We start from the raw sequence: 24,007 nt of genomic DNA on the forward strand, positions 1-24,007 counted from the left end.
CCTCATTGGAATACTTCCAAAATGTCCATTTATATGAGATGTTCTCTTAAGACACTATATAGAAGTTAAGCCAAAGGAAGAGCCTAATCAGGAGCTTCTGATTTTTAAGAAAACACATTTTGGGGGTCTTGTTCTAAATGATTTACGAGGTCCTAGCAGCCATTCATCCCAGTAGGGAAGTAAATTGCCCAGTTTGATCCTGGCCTGGACCAACTTCCAAGTTCCCTGAGAGGTTTGTGAACGAAGGTGGGGACTTCGGAACACTGTGTCTCCCTTTAGTCCAAGTATTTAGCTCTTTTCTTCATCAAAAATTTTGATGGGGGCCACATTCACAGAAAAATAGACAAGATGAAAAGGCAGAGGGCTATGTGCCAGATGAAGGAACAAGATAAACCCCCAGAAAAACAACTAAATGAAGTGGAGATAGGCAAGCTTCCAGAAAAAGAATTTAGAATAATGATAGTGAAGGTGATCTAGGACCTGGGGAAAAGAATGGAGGCAAAGATCGAGAAGATGTAAGAAATGTTTAACAAAGACCTAGAAGAATTAAAGAACAAACAAACAGAGATGAACAATACAATAACTGAAATGAAAACTACACTAGAAGGAATCGATAGCAGAATAACTGAGGCAGAAGAACGGATAAGTGACCTGGAAGACAGAATGGTGGAATTCACTGCTGTGGAACAGAATAAAGAAAAAAGAATGAAAAAAAATGAAGACAGCCTAAGACAAAGAAATATTATTGGAAGCAGCAAGGGAAAAATGGCAAATAACATACAAGGGAACTCCTATAAGGTTAACAGCTGATTTCTCAGCAGAAACTCTACAAGCCAGAAGGGAGTGGCATGATATACTTAAAGTGATGAAAGGGAAGAACCTACAACCAAGATTACTCTACCTGGCAAGGATCTCATTCAGATTCAATGGAGAAATCAAAAGCTTTACAGACAAGCAAAAGCTAAGAGAAGTCAGCACCACCAAACCAGCTCTACAACAAATGCTAAAGGAACTTTTCTAAGTGGAAAACACAAGAGAAGAAAAGGACCTACAAAAACAAACCCAAAACAATTAAGAAAATGTTCATAGGAACATGCATATTGATAATTACCTTAAATGTGAATGGATTAAATGCTACAACCAAAAGACACAGGTTTGCTGAATGGATACAAAAACAAGACCTGTACATGTGCTGTCTACAAGAACCCACTTCAGACCTAGGGACACATACAGACTGAAAGTGAGGGGTTGGAAAAAGATATTCCATGCAAATGGAAATCAAAACAAAGCTGGAGTAGCAATACTCATATCAGATAAAATAGACTTTAAAATAAAGAATGTTACAAGAGACAACGAAGGCCACTACATAATGATCAAGGGATCAATCCAAGAAGAAGATATAACAATTATAAATATATATGCATCCAACATAGGAGCACCTCAAGACATAAGGCAACTGCTAACAGTTCTAAAAGAGGAAGTCGACAGTAACACAATAATAGTGAGGGACTTTAACACCTAACACCTCATTTACACCAATGGACAGACCATTCAAACAGAAAATTAATAAGGAAACACAAGCTTTAAATGACACAATAGACCAGATAGATTTAATTGACATTTATAGGACAATCCATCCAGAAACCTCAGATTACACTTTCTTCTCAAGTGCACATGGAACATTCTCCAGGATAGATCACATCTTGGGTCACAAATCAAGCCTAAATAAATTTAAGAAAATTGAAATCCTATCAAGCATCTTTTCTGACCACAACGCTATGAGATTAGAAATCAGTTACAGGGGAAAAAGACGTAAAAAGCACAAACACATGGAGGCTAAACACTACGTTACTAAATAACCAAGAGATCACTGAAGAAATCAAAGAGGAAATCAAAAAATACCTAGAGACAAATGACAGTGAAAACACGACGATCCAAAACCTATGGGATGCAGCAAAAGCAGTTCTAAGAGGGAAGTTTATAGCTATACAAGCCTACCTCAAGAAACAAGTAACAATCTAACATTACACTTAAAGGAACTAGAGAAAGAAGAACAAACAGAACCCAAAGCTAGCAGAAGGAAAGAAATAAAGATCAGAGCAGAAATAAATGAAATAGAAACAAAGAAAACAATAGCAAAGCCAGGCCGGCGGAGTGGAGACCAGGCCGGCGGAGCGGAGACGAGCTCGCGGTACTTGGAACGTCCGGATCTTGAGCCTTAAAGCTCTCCCTCAGTGTCCTCAGCACCCTCTGCTTCTCTCTCGTGCGGCGACCTCAGGCGACCGGAAATTCACCATGTCTATCCTCAAGATCCACGCCAGAGAGATCTTTGACTCTCGTGGGAATCCCACTGTTGAGGTTGATCTCTACACCTCAAAAGGTCTCTTCAGAGCTGCTGTGCCCTGTGGCACCTCAACTGGTATCTACGAGACCCTGGAGCTCCGGGACAATGACAAGACGCGCTACATGGGCAAAGGTGTCTCAAAGGCTGTTGAGCACATCAATAAAACTATTGCGCCTGCCCTGGTTAGCAAGAAACTGAGCGTCGTGGAGCAGCAGAAGATCGACAAGCTGATGATAGAGATGGATGGCACGGAAAATAAATCCAAGTTTGGTGCGAACGCCATCCTGGGCGTGTCCCTGGCTGTGTGCAAGGCTGGCGCCGTTGAGAAGGGGGTGCCCCTGTACCGCCACGTTGCCGACTTGGCTGGCAATGCCGAGGTCATCCTGCCAGTTCCGGCTTTCAATGTCATCAGCGGGGGTTCTCACGCTGGCAACAAGCTGGCCATGCAGGAGTTCATGATCCTCCCCATCGGGGCCGAAAACTTCCGGGAGGCCATGCGCATCGGAGCGGAGGTATACCACAACCTGAAGAATGTGATCAAGGAGAAATACGGGAAAGACGCCACCAACGTGGGAGACGAAGGCGGGTTTGCTCCCAACATCCTGGAGAACAAAGAAGCCCTGGAGCTGCTGAAGAACGCCATCGGCAAGGCCAGCTACACTGATAAGGTCGTCATTGGCATGGACGTGGCTGCCTCTGAGTTCTTCAGGTCGGGCAAGTATGACCTGGACTTCAAGTCACCCGACGACCCCAGCAGGTACATCACACCCGACGAGCTGGCCAACCTGTACAAGTCCTTCGTCAGGGACTACCCAGTGGTGTCCATCGAGGACCCTTTCGACCAGGATGACTGGGAAGCTTGGCAGAAGTTCACTGCCAGCGCGGGAATCCAGGTGGTGGGGGACGACCTCACCGTGACCAACCCCAAGCAGATTTCCAAGGCCGTGAGCGAGAAATCGTGCAACTGCCTCCTGCTCAAAGTCAACCAGATCAGCTCCGTGACCGAGTCCCTGCAGGCGTGCAAGCTGGCCCAGTCCAATGGGTGGGGCGTCATGGTGTCGCATCGCTCCGGGGAGACTGAAGACACCTTCATCGCCGACCTGGTGGTGGGACTGTGCACTGGGCAGATCAAAACTGGTGCACCGTGCCGATCCGAGAGCTTGGCCAAGTACAATCAGATCCTCAGAATTGAAGAGGAACTGGGCAGCAAGGCCAAGTTTGCCGGCAGGAACTTCAGAAACCCCCTCGCCAAGTAAGCTGTGGGCGGGTGAGCCCTGCGGTCACTCGTCGGCTAATTAGACCTGCTCCTGATGTCACCTGGGCAGCTCAAGGCCCCCGCCGGTGCTCTGAGGGGCCTCTGATAGTTAACTGCCCTCTCCCCTTCCTGTGACGTTCTCACTGCTTCCTTAGACCCACTGAAGAAGCCGAGCTTGACCATCTGGAACCCTGCTGGAAACCCTAGCTCTCTAATCATAGAATTGGCCCAAATCATTGTTTTTCTCACCTCTCTTCCACCACGTGTCTGGAGCCATGTGTATCTGCATTGTAATCTCCGAGGTGTCCACCGGCAAGATCCCCCGTGGTTTTGTGTGCAAAATAAAAAGGCCTCAGTGACCCATAAAAAAAAAAAAAAAACAATAGCAAAGATCAATAGAACTAAAAGCTGGTTCTTTGAGAAGATAAACAAAATTGATAAACCATTAGCCAGACTCATCAAGAAAAAGAGGGAGAGACCTCAAACCAATAAAATTAGAAATGAAAAAGGAGAAATCACAACTGACACGGCAGAAATACAAAGGATTATAAGAGATTACTACAAAAAACTATATGCCAATAAAATGGAGAACCTGGAAGAAATGGACAAATTCTTAGAAAGGGTTAACCTTCCAAGACTGAACCAGGAAGAAATAGAAAATATGAACAGACCAATCACAAGTAATGAAGTTGAAACTGTGATTAAAAATCTTCCACAAACAAAAGTCCAGGACCAGATGACTTCACATGTGAATTCGGTCAAACATTTAGAGAAGAACTAACACCCATCCTTCTCAAACTCTTGCAAAAAATTGCAGAGGAAGGAAAACTCCAAAACTCATTCTATGAGGCCACCATCACCCTGATACCAAAACCAGATAAAGATACTACCAAAAAAGAAAATTACAGACCAATATCACTGATGAATATAGATGCAGAAATCCTCAACAAAATACTAGCAAACAGAATCCAACAACACATTAAAAGGATCATACACCATGATCAAGTGGGGTTTATCCCAGGGATGCAAGGATTGTTCAATATATGCAAATCAATCAGTGTGATACACCATATTCACAAATGGAAGAAGAAAAAACATATGATCATCTCAATAGATGCAGAAAAAGCTTTTAAAAAAATTCAACACCCATTTATGATAACAACTCTCCAGAAAGTGGGCATAGAGGGAACCTACCTCAACATAATAAAGGCCATATATGACAAACCCACAGCAAACATCATTCTCAATGGTGAAAGACTGATAGCATTTCCTCTAAGATCAGGAACAAGACAAGGATGTCCACTCTCGCCACTGTTATTCAACATAGTTTTGGAGGTCCTAGCCATGGGAATCAGAGAAGAAAAAGAAATAAAAGGAATCCAAATTGGAAAAGAAGAAGTAAAACTGTCACTGTTTGACAGAGAATCCTAAGATGCCACCAGAAAACTATTAGAGCTAATGAATGTATTTGGTAAAGTTGCAGGATACAACATTAACGCACAGAAATCTCTTGCATTCCTATACACATCATCCTATACAATGATTTTTCATCATTCCTTCAGATGATGAAAAATGTGAAAGAGAAATTAAGGAAACACTCCCATTTACCATTGCAACAAAAAGAATAAAATACCTAGGAATAAACTGACCTAGGGAGAAAAAAGACCTGTATTCAGACAACTATAAGGCACTGTTGAAAGAAATTAAAGATGATACCAACAGATGGAGAGATATTCCATGTTCTTGGAAGAATCAATACTGTGAAAATGACTATACTACTCCAAGCAATCTACAGATTCAATGCAATCTCTATCAAATTACCAATGGCATTCTTTACAGAGCTGAACAAAAAACCTTAAAATTTGTATGGAGACACAAAAGATCCCGAATAGCCAAAGCAGTCTTGAGGGAAAAAAGCGGAGCTGGAGACTAGAGACTAGACTACAAAGCTACAGTAATCAAGACAATATGGTACTGGCACAAAAACAGAAACATAGATCAGTGGAACAGGATAGAAAGCCCACGGATAAACCCATGCACCTATGGTCAACTAATCTATGACAAAGGAGGCAAGGATATACAATGGAGAAAAGAGAGTCTCTTCAATAAGTGGTGCTGGGAAAACTGGACAGCTACATGTAAAAGAATGAAATTAGAGCACTCCCTAACACCATACACAAAAATAAACTCAAAATGGATTCGAGACCTGAATGTAAGACCGGACACTATAAAACTCTTAGACGAAAACATAGGAAAAACACTCTTTGACATAAATCACAGCGAGATCTTTTTTGATCCACCTCCTAGAGTAATGGAAATAAAAACAAAAATAAACCAATGGGACCTAATGAAACTTAAAAGCTTTTGCAAAGCAAAGGAAACTACAAACAAGACGAAAAGACAACCCTCAGAATGGGAAAACATACTCGCAGATGAATCAATGGACAAAGGATTAATCTCCAAAATATATAAACAGCTCATGCAGCTCAATATTAAAAGAACAAACAACCCAATCAAAAAATGGGCAGAAGACCTAAAGAGACATCTCTCCAAAGAGGATGTACAGGTGGCCAAGAAGCACATGAAAAGCTGCTCAACATCACTAATTATTAGCAGAATGCAAATCAGAACTACAACGAAGTGTCACCTGACACCAGTCAGAATGGGCATCATCAGAAAATCTACAAACAACAAATGCTGGAGAGGGTGTGGAGAAAAGGGGTCCGTCTTGTACTGTTGGCGGGAATGTAAATTGATACAGCCACTATGGAGAACAGTATGGAGGTTCCTTAAAAAACTAAAAATAGAATTACCATATGACCCAGAAATCCCACTACTGGACATATACCCAGAGAAAACCATAATTCAAAAAGACACATGCTCCCCAATGTTCATTGCAGCACTATTTACAGTAGCCATGTCATGGAAGCAACCTAGATGCCCATCGACAGACGAATGGGTAAAGAAGATGTGGTACCTATATGCAATGGAATATTACTCAGCCATAAAAAGGAACGAAATTGGGTCATTTGTAGAGACGTGGGTGAATCAAGAGACTGTCATACAGAGTGAAGTAAGTCAGAAAGAGAAAAACAAATATTGTATATTAACGCATACATGTGGAACCTAGAAAAATGATAGAGATGAACCGGTTTGCAGACCAAAATAGAGACACAGATGTAGAGAACAAACGTATGGACACCAAGGGGGGAAAGCAGCAGGGGGTGGGGGTGGGGATGTGATGAATTGGGAGATTGGGATTGACATGTATACACTGATGTGTATAAAATGGATGACTAGGGCTTCCCTGGTGGCGCAGTGGTTGAGAGTCCGCCTGCCGATGCAGGGGACATGGGTTCGTGCCCCGGTCTGGGAGGATTCCACATGCCGCCGAGCGGTTGGGCCTGTGAGCCATGGCCGTTGAGCCTGTGCATCCGGAGCCTGTGTTCCGCAACAGGAGAGGCCACAACAGTGAGAGGCCCGTGTACCAAAAAATTAAAAAAAAAAAAAAAAAAAAAGGATGACTAATAAGAACCTGCTGCATAAAAAAAAATAAATAAAATTAAATTTAAAAAAAAGAAAAGAAAAAGAAGAAAAAAAAGAAAAAGAAAAGAAAATATTTTGATGGGGGTTCCCTGGTGGCGCAGTGGTTAACAATCTGCCTGCCAATGCAGGGGACACGGGTTTGAGCCCTGGTCCAGGAAGATCCCACATGCCATGGAGCAACTAAGCCTGTGTGCCACAACTACTGAGCCTGCACTTTAGATCCCACAAGCCACAACTATTGAGCCCATGTGCCACAACTACTGAAGCCCGTGCGCCTAGAGCCCGTGCTCTGCAACAAGCAAAGCCAACACAACGAGAAGCCTGCACACTGCACCAAGGACCCAACACAGCCCAAAATACATAAATTAATGAATTAAAAAAAATTTTTTTTAATATTTGTTGGTAGGAATGAGGAGATAGCCCTTTGCCCTGTGCTTTGGGATCTAGGATTATTTCAGGTATAGGGATTCAACAGTTTGTTTTTGTTTTTGTTTTTGTTTTTCCGGGGTGCGGGCCTCTCACTGTTTTGGCCTCTCCCATTGCGGAGCACAGGCTCCAGTCGCGCAGGCTCAGCAGCCATGGCTCACAGGCCCAGCTGCTCCGCGGCATGTGGGATCTTCCCAGACCAGGGCATGAACCCGTGTCCCCTGCATCGACAGGCGGACTCTCAACCACTGCGCCACCAGGGAAGCCCCAGCACTTGTTTTTTTAAAAGTTTATTTATTTTTTATTTTTGTCTGTACTGGGTCTTCGTTGCTGCCCGCGGGCTTTCTCCTGTTGTGGCAGGCAGGGGCTGCTCTTCGTTGAGGTGCACGGGGGCTGCTCTTCATTGTGGTGTGTGGGCTTGTCATTGCGGTGGCTTGTCTTTGTTGCGGAGCAGCGACTCTAGACGCATGGGCTTCAGTAGTTGTGGTTTGCGGGCTCCGTAGTTGTGGCTTGTGGGTTCTAGAGCGCAGCCTCAGTAGTTGTGGTGCCTGGGCTTAGTTGCTCTGTGGCATGTGGGATCTTCCTGGACCAGGGCTCGAACCCGTGTCCCCTGCATTGGCAGGTGTATTCTTAACCACTGCACCACGGGGGAATTCCCTTAACAGTTTTTTTTTAGCTAAAACCCAGCAATTTCTAACAACCATAAGTCTTTTAGTGACAGTAATATTTGCTCTTAATTTACAAACGCAAAAGAGAATTCTAGACCTGATATGAAATACAGTTTGGGGCTTGTAGGAATTTTTCTACCTGAGTAATATTAGGAGTTTCACAAATCTAAATATAGTTTTTTTAGTTTATTGGGTGTATTTGTATTATTGTATGAGAGAGAATTAAGAATTTCAATTTTTAAAAACATTAAATGTATTGTTTTGACTTTTGCTGGGCCATAAACTGTTTGGAAAAATAACGATCATCAGAGATTGTGTCCACAAAGGTTTTAATTTCAGATATGTTGATAGCATCAGTTAAATGCTTTAAGAAACTTTGTGTTGGTAAACATAATACTAGCAATATACCTGTCTAAAACGGGTGGGTTGCTTGAGTGTGGTCATGTATGTAGACCGCACTGGACTTCAAATTCACAGATCTGAGTTCTAATTCTCACTGCTTATTGGCTTTGGGACCATAGAGAAGTCTTTTTGAGCCTCTATTTCCTAAGGTATAAGAGGCCTGAGAAAAGCTGCCTCTTAGAGTTATGAGGATCAATTGAGTATTTAGTGAAAGGTTATTATAAACTGTTTAAAACTGATAATAACTTCTGATATTTGTGTAGCCCATGACAGCTCTTTTCACGTATTTTATAAGATCCTCGCACCACTCTCAAATGTAGATATTATACTCTTCTTAGAGGTGGAAAAGATACTGTAATCTCAGCAAGATTAAATGCTTAAGTGATTTGTCTAAGGCCTCTCAGTCATACGGTAGTTCTGGCATTTTAAATCTATATACCTTTTTTAAAAAACTTAAATGTGCTATAAAACCAGTATCACTTAAAATAAATAGAAGGTAAAAACAAAAATAAGTTAAATAAAAACTAAATGTTAATAAAATCTGTCTATCGTTGCCTGCTTGAAGGTTCTGAGCCTGAGACCTGTCTCCTTTTGTCAAAGTGGGAGATTAGCAAGATTTAAGAATGGTGTTAAAGACATACTGCCACTTACTGAGAATAATATTTTAATTGAAAGTTAGAAAAATTGGGGGACAAACATGGAAAAGGTAATACTTTTATCAGGGTTTTTAAATTTTATGGCACCGTACCACTTAAAATCACCTCCTATACTAGTATTACAGAGGTACTTTCCCATACGTAGGAAACTACATGGTGCTGCTTCATCACATGGCATATATTATTTTATCCTGTGTTTCGTATTTTCCTTTGTTTATTTGTTGCAGTGTCTGAATATATATCTTTTTTTTTTAAACAGAGAGAAAAATGATAGCTACTACTGTGTCCTTTTCAATGATGAACACCATTCATATGACCATGTCATATACAGTCTACAAAGAGCTCTTGACTGTGAGCTCGCAGAGGCACAGTTGCACACCACTGCCATAGACAAAGAGGTTCGTGAGTGTCATTTGAATTATTATGCTGTCTTCATCAGCTTCCTGGAAATTGGGTGTTGACTGGCCCTTGCCAAGTGCCTTAGTATTGTGTTAGGTACAACCATCCTCTTCATTTATTGTTTATAGCCTAAGTAAATTGGTTGAAACTTGATTTTTCTGTGTGTGTTTAACAGTTTAAGATGACTAATTTTCCTCTTTTGTTCTAAATAATTAGAAAGTTATTGAATATACTTGGCAAAGAGTAGTTAAGAATGTCAGCTCAACCTCTGTCTGTTTCTATAATTATTGAATGAATGAATAAATGCATGAATTATGAGAAGCTGGTTAGTTAACATCATCTATTAAAACTGTTTTTAGAATAATATTGATAGCATGGCTCAGCTTTTATTTAATAGCCATCCAAAGCAAAATGTGTTCTTCGGGTATGCAGAAGGAACATTAACCTAATCCCTACCCTCAAGAGGAGTGTAAGATGGTGGAAGAAACATCATGGCACTAGTAATTAGCATTGTGATTCTAGGGCTTGAGGAATCAATATTCTGGCCATACCTCTAACCCACTAATGGATCACAAGTGTATTATGGAACATATGATGAAGAATTTAAAGCTTACTCATGAAAACTATCTATGACATATAATAGGAGTTTAGTAAACCTAACTTATTATTATCTGATAGAAATAGAATATACTACAATAAGTAAATAATTGACATTCTTGCCAAGCAGGAAATCTAGAATCCTAAAGTATAGAAACTCTCCACTAGTGGTATTGAAAGTTCTGAAGCTACATAAAGCTGCTAAACGTTTATGTTTATCTTCTAGGTATTGTCAGTCTTAGGACTTTTAGGCAGTCAACAAATGATTGATAGTTAAGAGCTGATTAGGTCTCTGGGCTTTATATTACTTATTGATTGGGATTGTCAATCTACTACCTAATTCTCATGTTTGTCTATAATTAGGGCCGTCGGGCTGTGAAAGCAGGTGCTTTTGCTGCTTGCCAGGAAGCAAAGGAAGATATAAAGGTAATTTTCTGAATTAGAGTCAAAAAGAGAATTTTAAGAGGAATGCACATTACAAGAGCCCAAGTAAAACAATTATATTGTTGAAGTGGTTTGACATCCTAAGTAAAGATAAGATTGGAGCATTTAGACCCAGAGATTTGGAACTGCAACAGTTATATGATTTCTTTTTTTGAAGAGTAGATTACTTAGTTAAAACAAAAATTTTAAAACTAGTTTGTTTTTAATATTCCTTTCATTTCTAGAGTCATTCAGAAAATGTCTCTCAACATCCGCTTCATGTAGAAGTATTACACTCTGAGGTTATGGCTCATCAGAAATTTGCTTTGCGTCTGGGGTCCTGGATGAATAAAATTATGAGCTATTCAAGTAAGCATATAGCCTATTTTTCTTATTTTTCATAAACTATTGTCTTTTTAAATAGCCACAAATTTTAAAATGTCATTGAGTATAAAATAAAATGGTTTTTGGTTTTTTTTATATACATTTTGCTTATTTTCAGGATTGCATTTCAGATGCTGTGAATAATGTTTCATTGGCTCTTGATTCTTTTGATATTGACAGAATAATTCTTGACATCAAGTGTGGGATGATTACTGTTAGTTTTTTCATATGTTATTATAGGAAATGTAATATAGGAAACTTTTGGGAGAAAATACTCTAAGAATAAAAATTATATGACTTTTTTTGTTTGTAGGTGACTTCAGACAGATCTTTTGCCAAGCATGCCTTAGAGAAGAACCTGGCTCTGAGAATCCCTGTCTCATAACCAGGTTAATGCTTTGGGATGCAAAGCTTTATAAAGGTAGGTAGATCTTTACTTGTGCTTCTTGCCATGAAGCAGAGGAATATTATGACCTTAAAGTGGAGTTTAATCTCTTTTGTTTATTAAATCAGTGAACTTGATAAGATATTATACTTAGAAGGTGAGGTTAACCAATCAATATGTATTCTGTGTTAAAACCCAGGGATATTGCCTTTTAATTACAGTGCCTTTTCATTTAGTCAGAACTAGTAAAAAGAGTATGTATGCATTCATGTAGTAGTGCCATTATAAAAGCTATGTTAATTTTCATTTTTAAAATTTAAATGAAGAACCAAAAGTAAAAGGTGAGAGAAAGGTTAAAGAGGATGGAGAAGGGAAGGTACAGAGTAAGAGTAGTCTTTAGTGAAACAGAATGAAAAGGAGTGGAGAAAGGGGGGAGAAGTAGGATGAAGTAAGGTACAGGAGTGAGAGGGGTACAGAAAAAGAGGGGAAAGGCATTACATGTATGTATTTTAAATTCTAGCTATTAAATATTAATGCAATAAATGCCACTAACATTTGAGTCCTTGAGGTCTATTAGCATGTGAAATATTTTTATAATATTCTGCCACTACTAATAGCTGGAATGTTTTTTTTGCCTTGGTGATACTCCTCCCACTTCCCCAAAAAATGATGTATAGGTGCCCGTAAGATCCTTCACGAATTGATCTTCAGCAGTTTTTTTATGGAGATGGAATACAAAAAATTCTTTGCTATGGAATTTGTGAAGGTAATTGCTCTTTATAAATAGATATCAACAAATAGAAATAGAAAAACATTTTTGTAAGTGAAATAATGGAAACAAAGGGGATAATTATGAAGCAAGAATTTAATTTTATAGTTCATTTCTCTGTCAAAAAGTTCATTTATTTTCATGTTTGGTAGTATGGAAACAGTAGTCTGAGAGAGGAGATAGGTGGAAAATGACCTATTGTTTGCCTAGAAAAAGCGTAGGAAGTTATCACATTCGTGAATACATTTATCTTTTCTCATCATTTGTCTGTTAGTAAAATTATAACAAGAGCAGTGACTAGCTGAAAGGCATAGCAGGGAAAAGGAACAGATATACATGCTAAAAGGAGGCAGATATCTGATGGGCAAGAGTTATACTTAACTATTTGAGGCTAGAATATAAAGATAAATCTTATAGCTTTTTAATATTGTTTTATTGATCTATTGTATATCCCTTATATTGTTATATTTTTTGTCTCTCTCTTTCTCAAGTTAGACTAGTGAGAACATGTACTTCTTTAACCTTCTGCTTTGCCTTATACAGAGGTATCCAGTAAATACTTGTTAGTTTACTCTGATTTTGAGTGGCAGGAAATTCTGTAAAACTTAGGACAGAGGTAGACCCAGGATGGAATTGGAAGCAGAGAGTGAAACAGTGATTGTCATAGGCAAATGATACTGTGGGATAAGATACCTGCACTTCCTGGATTTTATAAGTAGATTGTTAAAAGCAACTAAGGCATTTGGTTTCTTTAAAGGTGATGACAACTCAAATTATCAACTCTATTCTTCTAAAACTCATTAGAGATAGAATATTGGACCATATCTGTGATCTGAAATGAAGTTTTTTCCGTATACAACAGCAGTTCTCCCTCCTTATATGATGTTTTTCTGTATACCATGGTTACCTCTTAAACTTTGTATGAATTCTAATGGTTGAAATTAAATATGTCAGTCAAGGATCTAACACTGTGCTTACATATAATAGATGCTTGATGCATGACTGGATGTATTATTGTTTTTGTTCTCCCAAGATATCAGGATTGATTTTCAGCTGGTATGCACCAGTATATATAAGAAATTATGTACAGCCAGCATCCATTCTGTTTGAGGCTGGGTTGAATCTGATGGTTGGTTTTCTGGGTCATATCAGCTTTTAAATACTTTAAATATAGTCCCTGCCCTATTCCATTGGGGTAAAATCTGCTAAAGATTGCCCCAGATTCTGTTTGGAGAAAGTATATACTGCACCTTTGCAGTCCTCTGTGATTTTTACCTGTGTGTGTGTGTGTGTGTGTATGTGTGTGTGTGTGTGTGTGTGTGTGTGTGTTGTGTTTTTTAAAAATAGTTCTCAGTATCCAACTATGCTAGGTTGGGTAGCTGAATTCATATTCAGTCTTTTGTTATTCTCTTTCTAGTAAATTTTTGTTGACCATAGTATCTCCCCTTAATAAATAGGAGTTACAATACTTGCCATCTTATACATAGGAACAAATGTAGCAGCTGTTAAAATTGGGATTTTAAAAGTTTCCAGTACTTATTTATAATTGCTTCTCCACTTATTGTTTTATCTTCCAGTATTATAAGCAGCTACAGAAAGACTATATCAGTGATGATCATGACAGAAGTATCTCTATAACTGCACTCTCAGTTCAGATGTTTACTGTTCCTACTTTGGTATGTATTGATTAGTCTTGGCAATCTTTCTAAGTAATATTTATTTTATTATTTAAGAATTTTAGTTAGTGTTGAATTGAATTAAAACAATTTCTGAGTCACTATGCTGGTCTAATTACACGTGGAAAATTGAATAATGCTTCAGTGGTATCTGCACGTGAAAATGCTTTAATGATACCCAAGGGCTAGGTAATTTGTGGAGTGAGAGTGATGGCACTACCTTGGTCTGAAAGTGCTCATTCCTGCAGGTGAAACCTAGGGATGGTTTCTCAGTGTCTAGAGTAACTTAGGAACAGTGCCTTTTTAATACCAAAAAAAATTTTTTTGTGCTATTCTTTTGTTCTTTAGGTTGTTGTTGTTGTTGTTTTTAATCGTTGTTGTTAGGGGTGGGGAAACAGAGTAAGATAAAACAGGAGGAGAATATAACTGTTGAGCATTTGCATGAGATGGAGCTGCATAGGTCTGGGAGGAGGAGGGTGGAGGATTCTGCTTCCTTTTTATCCTACTACTTTTCCTGTTTCTTCTGGAAAGTTCCTACTTTCTCTTTTCAAAGGCCAGAGAAAAGAATGGGGAAGAGAAATTGGATTGCGATTAAGGGGGAGATGTCAGAATAGAAAATATATATGACAGAAGCCTGAAGTATATCTGTTTGTTCTACTTTGCTCACTGTGTGATTAACAGTGGTAAACATTCATGTAAATGAATGTTACACAGGTACTGTGTAACCTGTGTAATGGGCTTGGGGTGTTCAGACAGGTGTTTTCTAGTTGCTGAGGAGTAGGGAATTTTTACTTTTAGAAAATAATTTCTCAGAAATTGCTATCCTGTGAGACTAAGGGGTGCGTTTGATGCTCAACAAACATTTGTTCAAAATGATTTACCACCCAAATGAATAAATAAATAAAGTCCATACTATAATGAGTTAATACTAAAGACAATATTCTTCACATGTTCTGCAGGCTCGACATCTTATTGAAGAGCAAAATGTTATCTCTGTCATCACTGAAACTCTGCTGGAAGTTTTGCCTGAGTACTTGGATAGGAACAATAAATTCAACTTCCAGGGTTATAGCCAGGACAAATTGGGAAGAGTATATGCAGTAATATGTGATCTAAAGTAAGTTGTTCGAGTAAAAAGGTGAGGGTACCTGTTAAACACAGTTGTGTTTATTCTGTCCTATATATATAAACATCTGATCCTTTTGGTTATCTTGGAATCTTTATAATGATGGCAAATACAAAGAACTGTTACTGTGATGTCAATAAATGTTTTAAGTGAAGGCTTCTTACAGAGTTAAAATCAGGTCAGTAAAGAAGGTACTGAGGAAGGGCCTCTCACAGGAACTTAGGGTCTCTTGGGCTCACCAAATGAATCTCCATCATAGTCACCATGCCTTCCACTCACTTCCACTCAGGTATTTTGGTTCTGCCCCTCTTGCATAGTCTCTTAGTGCTTAGTTTCAGATGATCTTGTTGATGTGAATTTTTTTTAACTCCCTTTTTCATACATATGATCAGGTATTCATCAGGGGTTTCTTAAGTTTTTCTCCCTGAAGAGAATGGAGTTTCCTTTTAAACTAAAGTTGGAATCATATGATAGATCACATTTGAGATCATTGGACCTAAAAGGAAATAAATTTCTAACTTTTTTAGAAATAGATGGTGACTACTATAAGGATTATGCTGTATAAAGTATTCAATAAATCATAAATTTAAACAATTATTTTAAGAATATATTAAGACAAAATATGTTTCATTTAGTTCGCTATTAAAAAAAGAGCTCTAAGATATGTATGATTACTTATTCTAGTCCCTACGTGAATAAAATCATTCTAATTTTGTCCACTTCTTCTAGTGACCATGTAAAGTATAGAGAGCTGGAAACAAGTTTCTAAACCAACCTAGAAATAGATTAGTCTAGTTAGAAAAATACATTTGACAGATTTCTGGAACTATGCATTGGATCCTTGATATTACTCAGAAAAATATTTCCAGACCCTTTCAAATTCTGCAGTTTCTAAATATGATTATGACATGTAATTCTTTCTTTAAAGTTCAGTAAATCGTTATGTTATCATATCTTCAGTACAAGTTGAGATGGTGATGAGTTCAGTAGTGAATTACCATTTAGCCAGTGTGATTCACAAATTATGCATAATTTACATTATGCAAAACAAACAAAAAATATACAAAAACTCCAAATGGCAGTACTTAAAATTTAGTGTTAAATCAGTGTATTTATCATTCCTTTGGTCTACTGTATAGGAAAAATCTCTTTCTGTGGTTCTCATTATTCTGAAGTATTCTTATAACAGAGTTATTTTTCTATCTAGAGAAGTGCATGATCACATCATTGTTTTGTCATATTTTATTTTGTGGATCTCTGACTATAATTATGCTCTGTGGTAAATAATTTAGAGTTAATGCATCCCTAGATACTTACCCCTATGGTAAAACTTTAGGGTCCCTGGTTGGGAAGGTAATTTTAAAGTTTTCCCACTCTTCTGATGCTCACAACTTCTCTCCTACATCCTTACATAAGTAGAGCTATCTCTAATGACAAGGAGAAGGGAAAATTAATGTCTTTTGAGGACCTGAGTAGCAGATATTGTGTTAGACTTCTCGTGTAATTCACTCTCACAAGGGTCCTGTGTTATTTATTAGTAACTGCTGTGTGCTAAGAAGCTTTACTTATTTTACTTCATTTTATTCTTGCAACATTCTCATAAGGTAGGTGATGTCTTTATTTGTAGATTATAATTATTTGCCTAAGGTCACAAAGCTAGTAAGTGGCAGAATTTGGATTTGAGCCTAACGCTATTTATCTGTAATACTCATGTTCCTTTCAGTACATTATGTAGCTTCACAGACTACATAAACAACAACAAAGCCTTCTCTGAAACCTGGCCTAAAACACCAATCGGATATACCCTTCATTTAACAAATAATTACTGAGCCCCATTTCTCAGTCTCTCATTGTAGAAATTTTGTAGTCATTCTTATTATTTCCCCATATACTTACTCATTCACCACTTCTTCCTGAAGCCCTGCTTTTAAGTCAGTTAGAAATAACCACAAATAATTAATGCCTTTTAACTGTTTCTAGAATAAAGTACAGATTCTTCCAGAATTTGTAGCTCTTCATAGTCTCACTTTATATACTACTTATCTGACTGTACCTCAGCATGAAATAAGTTTATTGGTCTTAGCAGAAGCTCTGTTCAGCCTGCCTCAGGAAATTTTCATTCTCGCAAAGCAGTGCAGTCTAACCCTTGAGTAGCCCCTTCCAACTTTTAGAAAGTTTATTTTATATTGAACTCTGTCTTTTTGTAGCTTTCATTATGTGGCTCTAGCTCACCCTTTGTCCATTCAGAACAACTCAGTGCTCATTTAACTTGACGTATTTGAAGACAGCAGGCATATCTGACAACTCTTTTTTATGTTAAGTTGCATCATTTTCTTTAAATATACCCATTTCATATTTAAAATTCCTTCTACATTATTGTCCTTCGCTACTGAACCTGTTTTAGTTGACTGTATACCACTTAAAGTATATGCCAAGAAATGAACACAGTACTCTGAGGTCTGTGTAGTAGAAGGAAGGGATTATTACCTCTCTCATTCTAAATAAATACACCTGTATTAATTTAGTTTCATTTGTCACTCACTCTATGGAAGGTATCTGTTGGGATATTTTGGAAATGAAACTTAGAAAAGAGATGCAGTTGAACCTTGGTTCTGTTAAGTGAATATTGTCCTTTTATTACTCTAACTTGTTCCTTCCTTTTTCTGAAAAGTATAGCATATTCTCAATGCAAGTCACCCTCTTCCTCTCCTACTCTGTCCCACCCTCTCCTTCCACTGCTTTTACCACCTATTTTTATCTGCAGACTGCTTTTCTTTTCCTTTCCTTCCTTACTCTTTCCTTTCTTCCTATCTCTTACATCTTCTTTACTTCCTAGGTCTCCTACAGGGGTCAGGCATGAACTATGTGAAACTAGAAATGTAAATTTTCTTCTCTAGATCAGTGCTTCTCAAATATTAATATGAATGCAAATCATTATGGGAGCTTGTTAAAATGCAGATTATTACTCAGTAGATTCTGCATTTCTAAAGATTCAGTTGATGCTGATGCTTCTGGTTTGTGAACCAACCTTCTGAGTAGCAGTGCTCTAGAAAACAGCCAAACTTTGATGCCATTTGTTCATTGTGGTAGAGTTTAAACTTTAGTCTTTTTTACTTTAAAAGAAAGATTTAGAATGTAATTAGTATATTTCAAAGTTATTTCTTTGATAAAATCCTGATGATTGTATTTATTTTTATTTTTATTATTATTATTTTTTGCGGTACGCGGGCCTCTCACTGTTGTGGCCTCTCCCGTTGCGGAGCACAGGCTCCAGACGCACAGGCTTAGCGACCATGGCTCACGGCCCCAGCCGCTCCACGGCATGTGGGATCCTCCTGGACCAGGGCACTAACCCGTGTCCCCTGCATCGGCAGGCGGACTCTCAACCACTGCGCCACCAGGGAAGCCCCTGATGATTGTATTTTAACTTTCAACGTATTAATGGATATTTAAAGAAAGGGAAAATTAAACCACAATCCTTACTATCTTTACGAATAAAACTAATTTTTCCTCCATCTTTTTGCCTTGTCTTTTATGTTCAACATTACTTCCTTTGTGCCCTTTTTTTGGGAGCTTAACATTGGATTACAGTGTCCAGTATACATATATGTTTTCCCATCTGCACTTTGAACCTCAAGGGTAGGGTGTCTGGTTCATGTTTATGTTTCTGATACCTGGTGTGTAATAGGAATTGATTTGGGTTGACTGAGTGCAAAATACTTTTTAATAATTGTTAATGATTGCTTCCTGAGAAGTTATTTTGTGATAAACCATGTTCCCACTGGATATGAAAACAGCCATTGACTTTACAGCCTAAAGAAGTATTTATTGGTCTTGTAAATTATAGGCTAAAATGGGTCTGTTTATCTTATGAAACAAATACATTCTGATATATAAGCCACGATGACATAGGTGCTTATATCCTTCTTCTGGGTTCTGGGTGAAGAAAGCCTGGAGGTAGGAAGTCTGTTCCAAATTTCCTGACCCACCAGCAGTAGTATATCTATGGTACTGAAATCAGGTGGCAGGAATGAATGGCTCTGGGAGCCAGTGCAGAATAGTCACACAAAGTTGTACAAATCTTTAGTCATTACATACTGAGCAGCAGTAACAAAGGTATTGAATCCTCAGGCCAAACTACTGTAATTCTCATGACTGCATGCTTTAGGGGGAAAAGTGTGTCATTTTAGTGCACAAAAATATTTTATAACTTACAAAATATTTTGAAATAGTTTGCGCAAACAGCATACATCATGCACATGTAGTTTTGACATGCATTTTGAGGCTGAAGGGTTTTCAGCTGGTCCTTTGGGTGAAGGGTATGAACAGTTATAGAAAATTTGTACTGTGGTTGTCCAGCTGTGACAGGCTAGATTCACTTAATCAGACTAACTTTTGAGTGGAGAAGTCAGGCTTAGCTTTGACATCTGCCTCTTATAGGTAGAGCATTCACATTTTGCTGGTGTAATTCTAGCACTGCCTAGAACTGTAAGAAATAAGAATTCATAATTTTGATGAATCAACATTATCTATAGCCCTGAGAACCTTAAAATTATCCCAAAATAGGAAAGTGAAATGTTTCTTTGCCTCTTGAACTGATAGGTATATCCTGATCAGCAAGCCCACAGTGTGGACGGAAAGATTAAGAATGCAGTTCCTTGAAGGCATTAGATCTTTTTTGAAGATTCTTACCTGTATGCAGGTATGATAGTTCTTTTGTACATCAGTAAGATAAATTTATTAAAAAAAATTTAACCCCAATCTTTCATGTTTTGTTTTGTTTTGAGCAAATTATGTTTTTTATTTGAGGAAGGATAAATCTAACAAAATAGAAGTAAAATTTAAACACTGCCTCACTGATTCTGCTTTAATAGATCTTTCTGAATAGCTTAGTTAACTGCAGTTGTTACTATTAATGTTTATTGATGCTTACCATGTGATAACTGTAGTAAGCACTTTCATGCATTATTTCTTTTGAGCCTCATAGCAATCTTATGAGGTAGTTACTATTATTATCCCCCTTTTACATATAAGGGAATCATAGCTTAGAAATAATTTTTTGTTGTTGTTGACAAATTTATTATTATTATTATTTTTACAATTTTATTGGAGTATAATTGCTTCACAATGGTGTATTAGTTTCTGCTTTATAACAAAGTGAATCAGTTATACATATACATCTGTTCCCATATCCCTTCCCTCTTGCGTTTAGAAATAATTTGACCAGGGTCATACAGCTAGAAAGTGACAGAGTTGTGATTTGAACCCGTGCGTTCTGACCTAGTGTAACAGCCATGTTAAAAAACTATGCATACATGAATATAAATCCTGATGATTTTATATTTTGCCAGTGGAAGAGCAAAGAAAGAGGGCCCATATGTATATGTTAACCACTCTTTTCTTGTAGGGAATGGAAGAAATCAGAAGACAGGTTGGGCAACACATAGAAGTGGATCCTGACTGGGAGGCTGCCATTGCTATACAGATGCAATTGAAGAATATTTTACTGATGTTCCAAGAGTGGTGCGCTTGTGATGTAAGTAAAATTTGTTAGAAGGATCCGTGCCTTTTTAAGTGTTCTGATTGTTATTAATAGTATAGTTTTATGTTGCAACTTCCTTGATGTAAAGTTTTATTACTTAAATAGTTTCTTATATATTTGAATTATCTTATTAAATTTGTAGTTTTTTACACTTAATTAGAAGATGTGCTCCGTGGCATTCCATTTACCTTTGGGAATTGTGAAGTTTAAAAAATACAGCACACACTAATCAATTAATAAATTAATTATTGATAAATTTATTTCCTTGGACATGAATATTAACAATAAAATTAGGACTAGACTTTTAAGTATTGCAACACTGGAGGGGTGTAGATATTTATTCAATCAAGAGCCTTGTTAAACCATTAAGAAAATTAATTTTAGTTATCTATTTTTGGCTGCATTGGGTCTTCGTTGCCGTGTACGGGCTTTCTCTAGTTGCGGTGAGCGGGAGCCACTCTTCATTGCAGTGTGCGGGCTTCTCATTGCAGTGGCTTCTCTTGTTGCAGAGCACGGGCTCTAGGCACGTGAGCTTCAGTAGTTGTGGCATGCAGGCTCAGTAGTTGTGGCTCTCGGGGTCTAGAGCTCTGGCTCAGTAGTTGTGGTGCTTGGGCTTAGTTGCTCCACAGCATGTGGGATCTTCCTGGAGCAGGGCTCTAACCCATGTCCCCTTCATTGGCAGGTGGATTCTTTTTTTTAAAAATAAACTTATTTATTTATTTATTTATCTATCTATCTATCTATATATAGATTTATTTATTTATTTATTTATTTATTTATTTATTTATTTATTTATTTATGGCTGTGTTGGGTCTTCGTTTCTGTGCGAGGGCTTTCTCTAGCTGCGGCAAGCGGGGGCCACTCTTCATCGTGGTGTGCAGGCCTCTCACTGTCGCGGCCTCTCTTGTTGCGGAGGACAGGCTCCAGACGCGCAGGCTCAGTAGTTGTGGCTCACGGGCCCAGTTGCTCCGTGGCATGTGGGATCTTCCCAGACCAGGGCTCAAACCCATGTCCCCTGCATTGGCAGGCAGACTCTCAACCACTGCGCCACCAGGGAAGCCCCTAGCAAGCGGATTCTTAACGACTGTGCCACCAGGGAAGTCCAAGAAAATTAATTTTATAATATAGAACTAATGTTTTTCCTTAAGCAATAATTTTATTTTATTTATTTTAAAAAATATTTATTTTATTTTTGGCAGCATTGGGTCTTAGTTGCGGCACATGGGGTCTTCGTTGTGGCATGTGGGATCCTCTGCTGTGGCATGCGTCCTCCTCGTTGCAGTGCATGGTCTTCTCTAGTTGTGGCCTGCATGCTCAGTAGTTGTGGCATGCGGGCTTAGTTGCCCCGTGACATGTGGGATCTTAGTTCACCAACCAGGGATTGAACCCATGTCCCCTGCATTGGAAGGCTGATTCTTAACCACTGGACCACCAGCAAAGTCCCCTCCTTAAGCAATAATTTTAGACCATAATGCTCTTTAAGCACATACTCCTACTCCAGACTCCCTTTTGAGAAGATGACCTCATTTATTTCTGTTCTGAGAAAATTAACATTATCTAAGTCAAATTCTTTCATCTTCTCCAGTTTCTCTGTATATCTCACTATAGTCAATCAATTCACTAAGTTTCTATATATATCTTCACTACTGGTCTGTTTCATTTTCCTCTTTCTAAAAGTGATGTCTCTACCTAGGCTCTTGGTCCCAACCTATATTACTTCTTCCTGGAGTTTGCTTCCTCAGTTGTCTCCTCTGGTATTTCCCACTCTTTCATTCATCTGCCTGTAAACACACAGGACTCTCCTATTCTTAAGAACAATGAGAATAAAAGCCCCCTTACTTGTCATTGCTCCCTCATGAACTGTATTTTATCTCTCTTTTTTCCTCATCTGCTCCACCACCAGCCATTGGTCATGGGTTCAGAGTGGCGGTCACGCTCACAGACACAATAGACTTTAATCTAGCACAGCAGCTGTATAGAACAATAAGGACAGGAAATATTGTCCAGCAACTACCACAGCACATATTTTTTGGCTCCCCTCATCTTTATGAAGGGCATGCTTAATTGTTGGAGACAAGGTCAAAGTGTGTGGTGTTAATGTTGACATCTGCAAAACCTCCTGAAGTCATCTACATTTACTGTCGCCACTCTTTAGCTTCTAAAACTTCTTTAGAGCCAGGCTTCTGCCCTTATCAATTGATAGGAGCTGCTTTTTGAAAAAATTTCAAAGGATCTATTCAGTAAGCAAATTCAGAGGTCTTTTCTAAGTCCCCCATCTTCCTTAAATGTCTGTAGCACTGTATTCTTTTGAGAACCTTAATTGTTTTGAAACTCTTTCCCCTGATTTTCACAAACCTACTTATCCTAATATTTCTCTTATTGATTACCCATTTAAATCAATGATTGCCTTTTTTCCCTCACTTCCTTCTGCCTACTAAATAAGACATTCCCCAATGTTTTCTTTTTCTTACAGATCTTTTATTTCTACCACCCCAATTAAAACTTCGTAAGATAACTTTCCCAAACTATAGAATCACTTCTGTTTGTGTGCTACACATGACTGCTTGGATCTTACATTTGTATTTCAAACTCAGAGAATATTAAATTGATTTTTCATCATTTCATTCTACTTCCAGCTTGCATTTTTTCTTCTTGACTCCCTTATTCTGTTCGTGACGCTGTGATTCATACGTTCATCCGTACAGGAAATCTGAGAGCCACTGTGTTCTGTGTGTTAGATGTTAACAGACTTCTGAGGGGGAAGAAAGTTTTATGTTCATGTAAGATCGGGAAATGCTAGGTTGAACAAAATCAAACATGATTTTTTAAGCCACTGAACTTCTCAAACCCTTTGATTAATCAGTGTTCTCAGGACTTCCCTGGTGGTGCAGTGGTTAAGAATCCACCTGCCAGTGCAGGGGACACGGGTTCAAGCCCTGGTCTGGGAAGATCCCACATGCCGTGGAGAACTAATCCTGTGTGCCACAACTACTGAGCCTGCGTTCTGCAACTACTGAAGCCCACGTGCCTAGAGCCTGTGCCCTGCAACAAGATAAGCCACTACAATGAGAAGCCTGCGCACCTCAATGAAGAGTAGCCCCCGCTCGCCACAGCTAGAGAAAGCCCTCACGCAGCAACGAAGAACATACGCAGCAAAAACTAAATAAATAAATAAATTTATTTATTTAAAGAAAAAAAATTAATGTGCTCATTTCTAAGAGAGATATTCCCGAAATTTATTTAACTATAGAATTCCCCTTTTTCAAGATAAAATCAGTGAGAAATATTCTTAAAAAGTGACCTTTGACTCATCTCCCTGCCATACTCACCCAGATTTGAGTCTTCCTTATCCTAAATTTATTTTATAATCCTAACTTATTTCCTATGGGTTTATTCTTTTTTGCCCTGA

General features: G+C 38.4%; 2 protein-coding genes across 3 annotated transcripts in view; both read left to right on the forward strand.

The window, feature by feature from the left end:
- The window catches only part of UBR1 (ubiquitin protein ligase E3 component n-recognin 1), a 165,911-nt gene that overhangs the window by 61,410 nt on the left and 80,494 nt on the right, over positions 1-24,007 (forward strand). For both annotated transcript variants that reach the window (XM_082619146.1, XM_082619147.1), the window contains exons 6-14: positions 9,557-9,695; positions 10,657-10,719; positions 10,962-11,085; positions 11,414-11,521; positions 12,163-12,251; positions 13,832-13,930; positions 14,890-15,047; positions 19,659-19,758; positions 20,464-20,592. In XM_082619146.1, the coding sequence (XP_082475272.1) occupies positions 9,557-9,695; positions 10,657-10,719; positions 10,962-11,085; positions 11,414-11,521; positions 12,163-12,251; positions 13,832-13,930; positions 14,890-15,047; positions 19,659-19,758; positions 20,464-20,592 (1,009 nt within the window). The remainder of the gene's footprint in view (positions 1-9,556; positions 9,696-10,656; positions 10,720-10,961; positions 11,086-11,413; positions 11,522-12,162; positions 12,252-13,831; positions 13,931-14,889; positions 15,048-19,658; positions 19,759-20,463; positions 20,593-24,007) is intronic.
- LOC309802119 (alpha-enolase-like) lies at positions 2,155-5,933 on the forward strand. Its single transcript, XM_082617387.1, has one exon. It carries the CDS (start codon positions 2,296-2,298, stop codon positions 3,598-3,600), a length of 1,305 nt encoding a protein of 434 aa, XP_082473513.1. The 5' UTR covers positions 2,155-2,295; the 3' UTR covers positions 3,601-5,933.

Source organism: Mesoplodon mirus (assembly GCF_964341445.2).
Source record: "Mesoplodon mirus genome assembly, chromosome: 4".
In the NCBI taxonomy this organism is placed as follows: Eukaryota; Metazoa; Chordata; class Mammalia; order Artiodactyla; family Ziphiidae; genus Mesoplodon; species Mesoplodon mirus.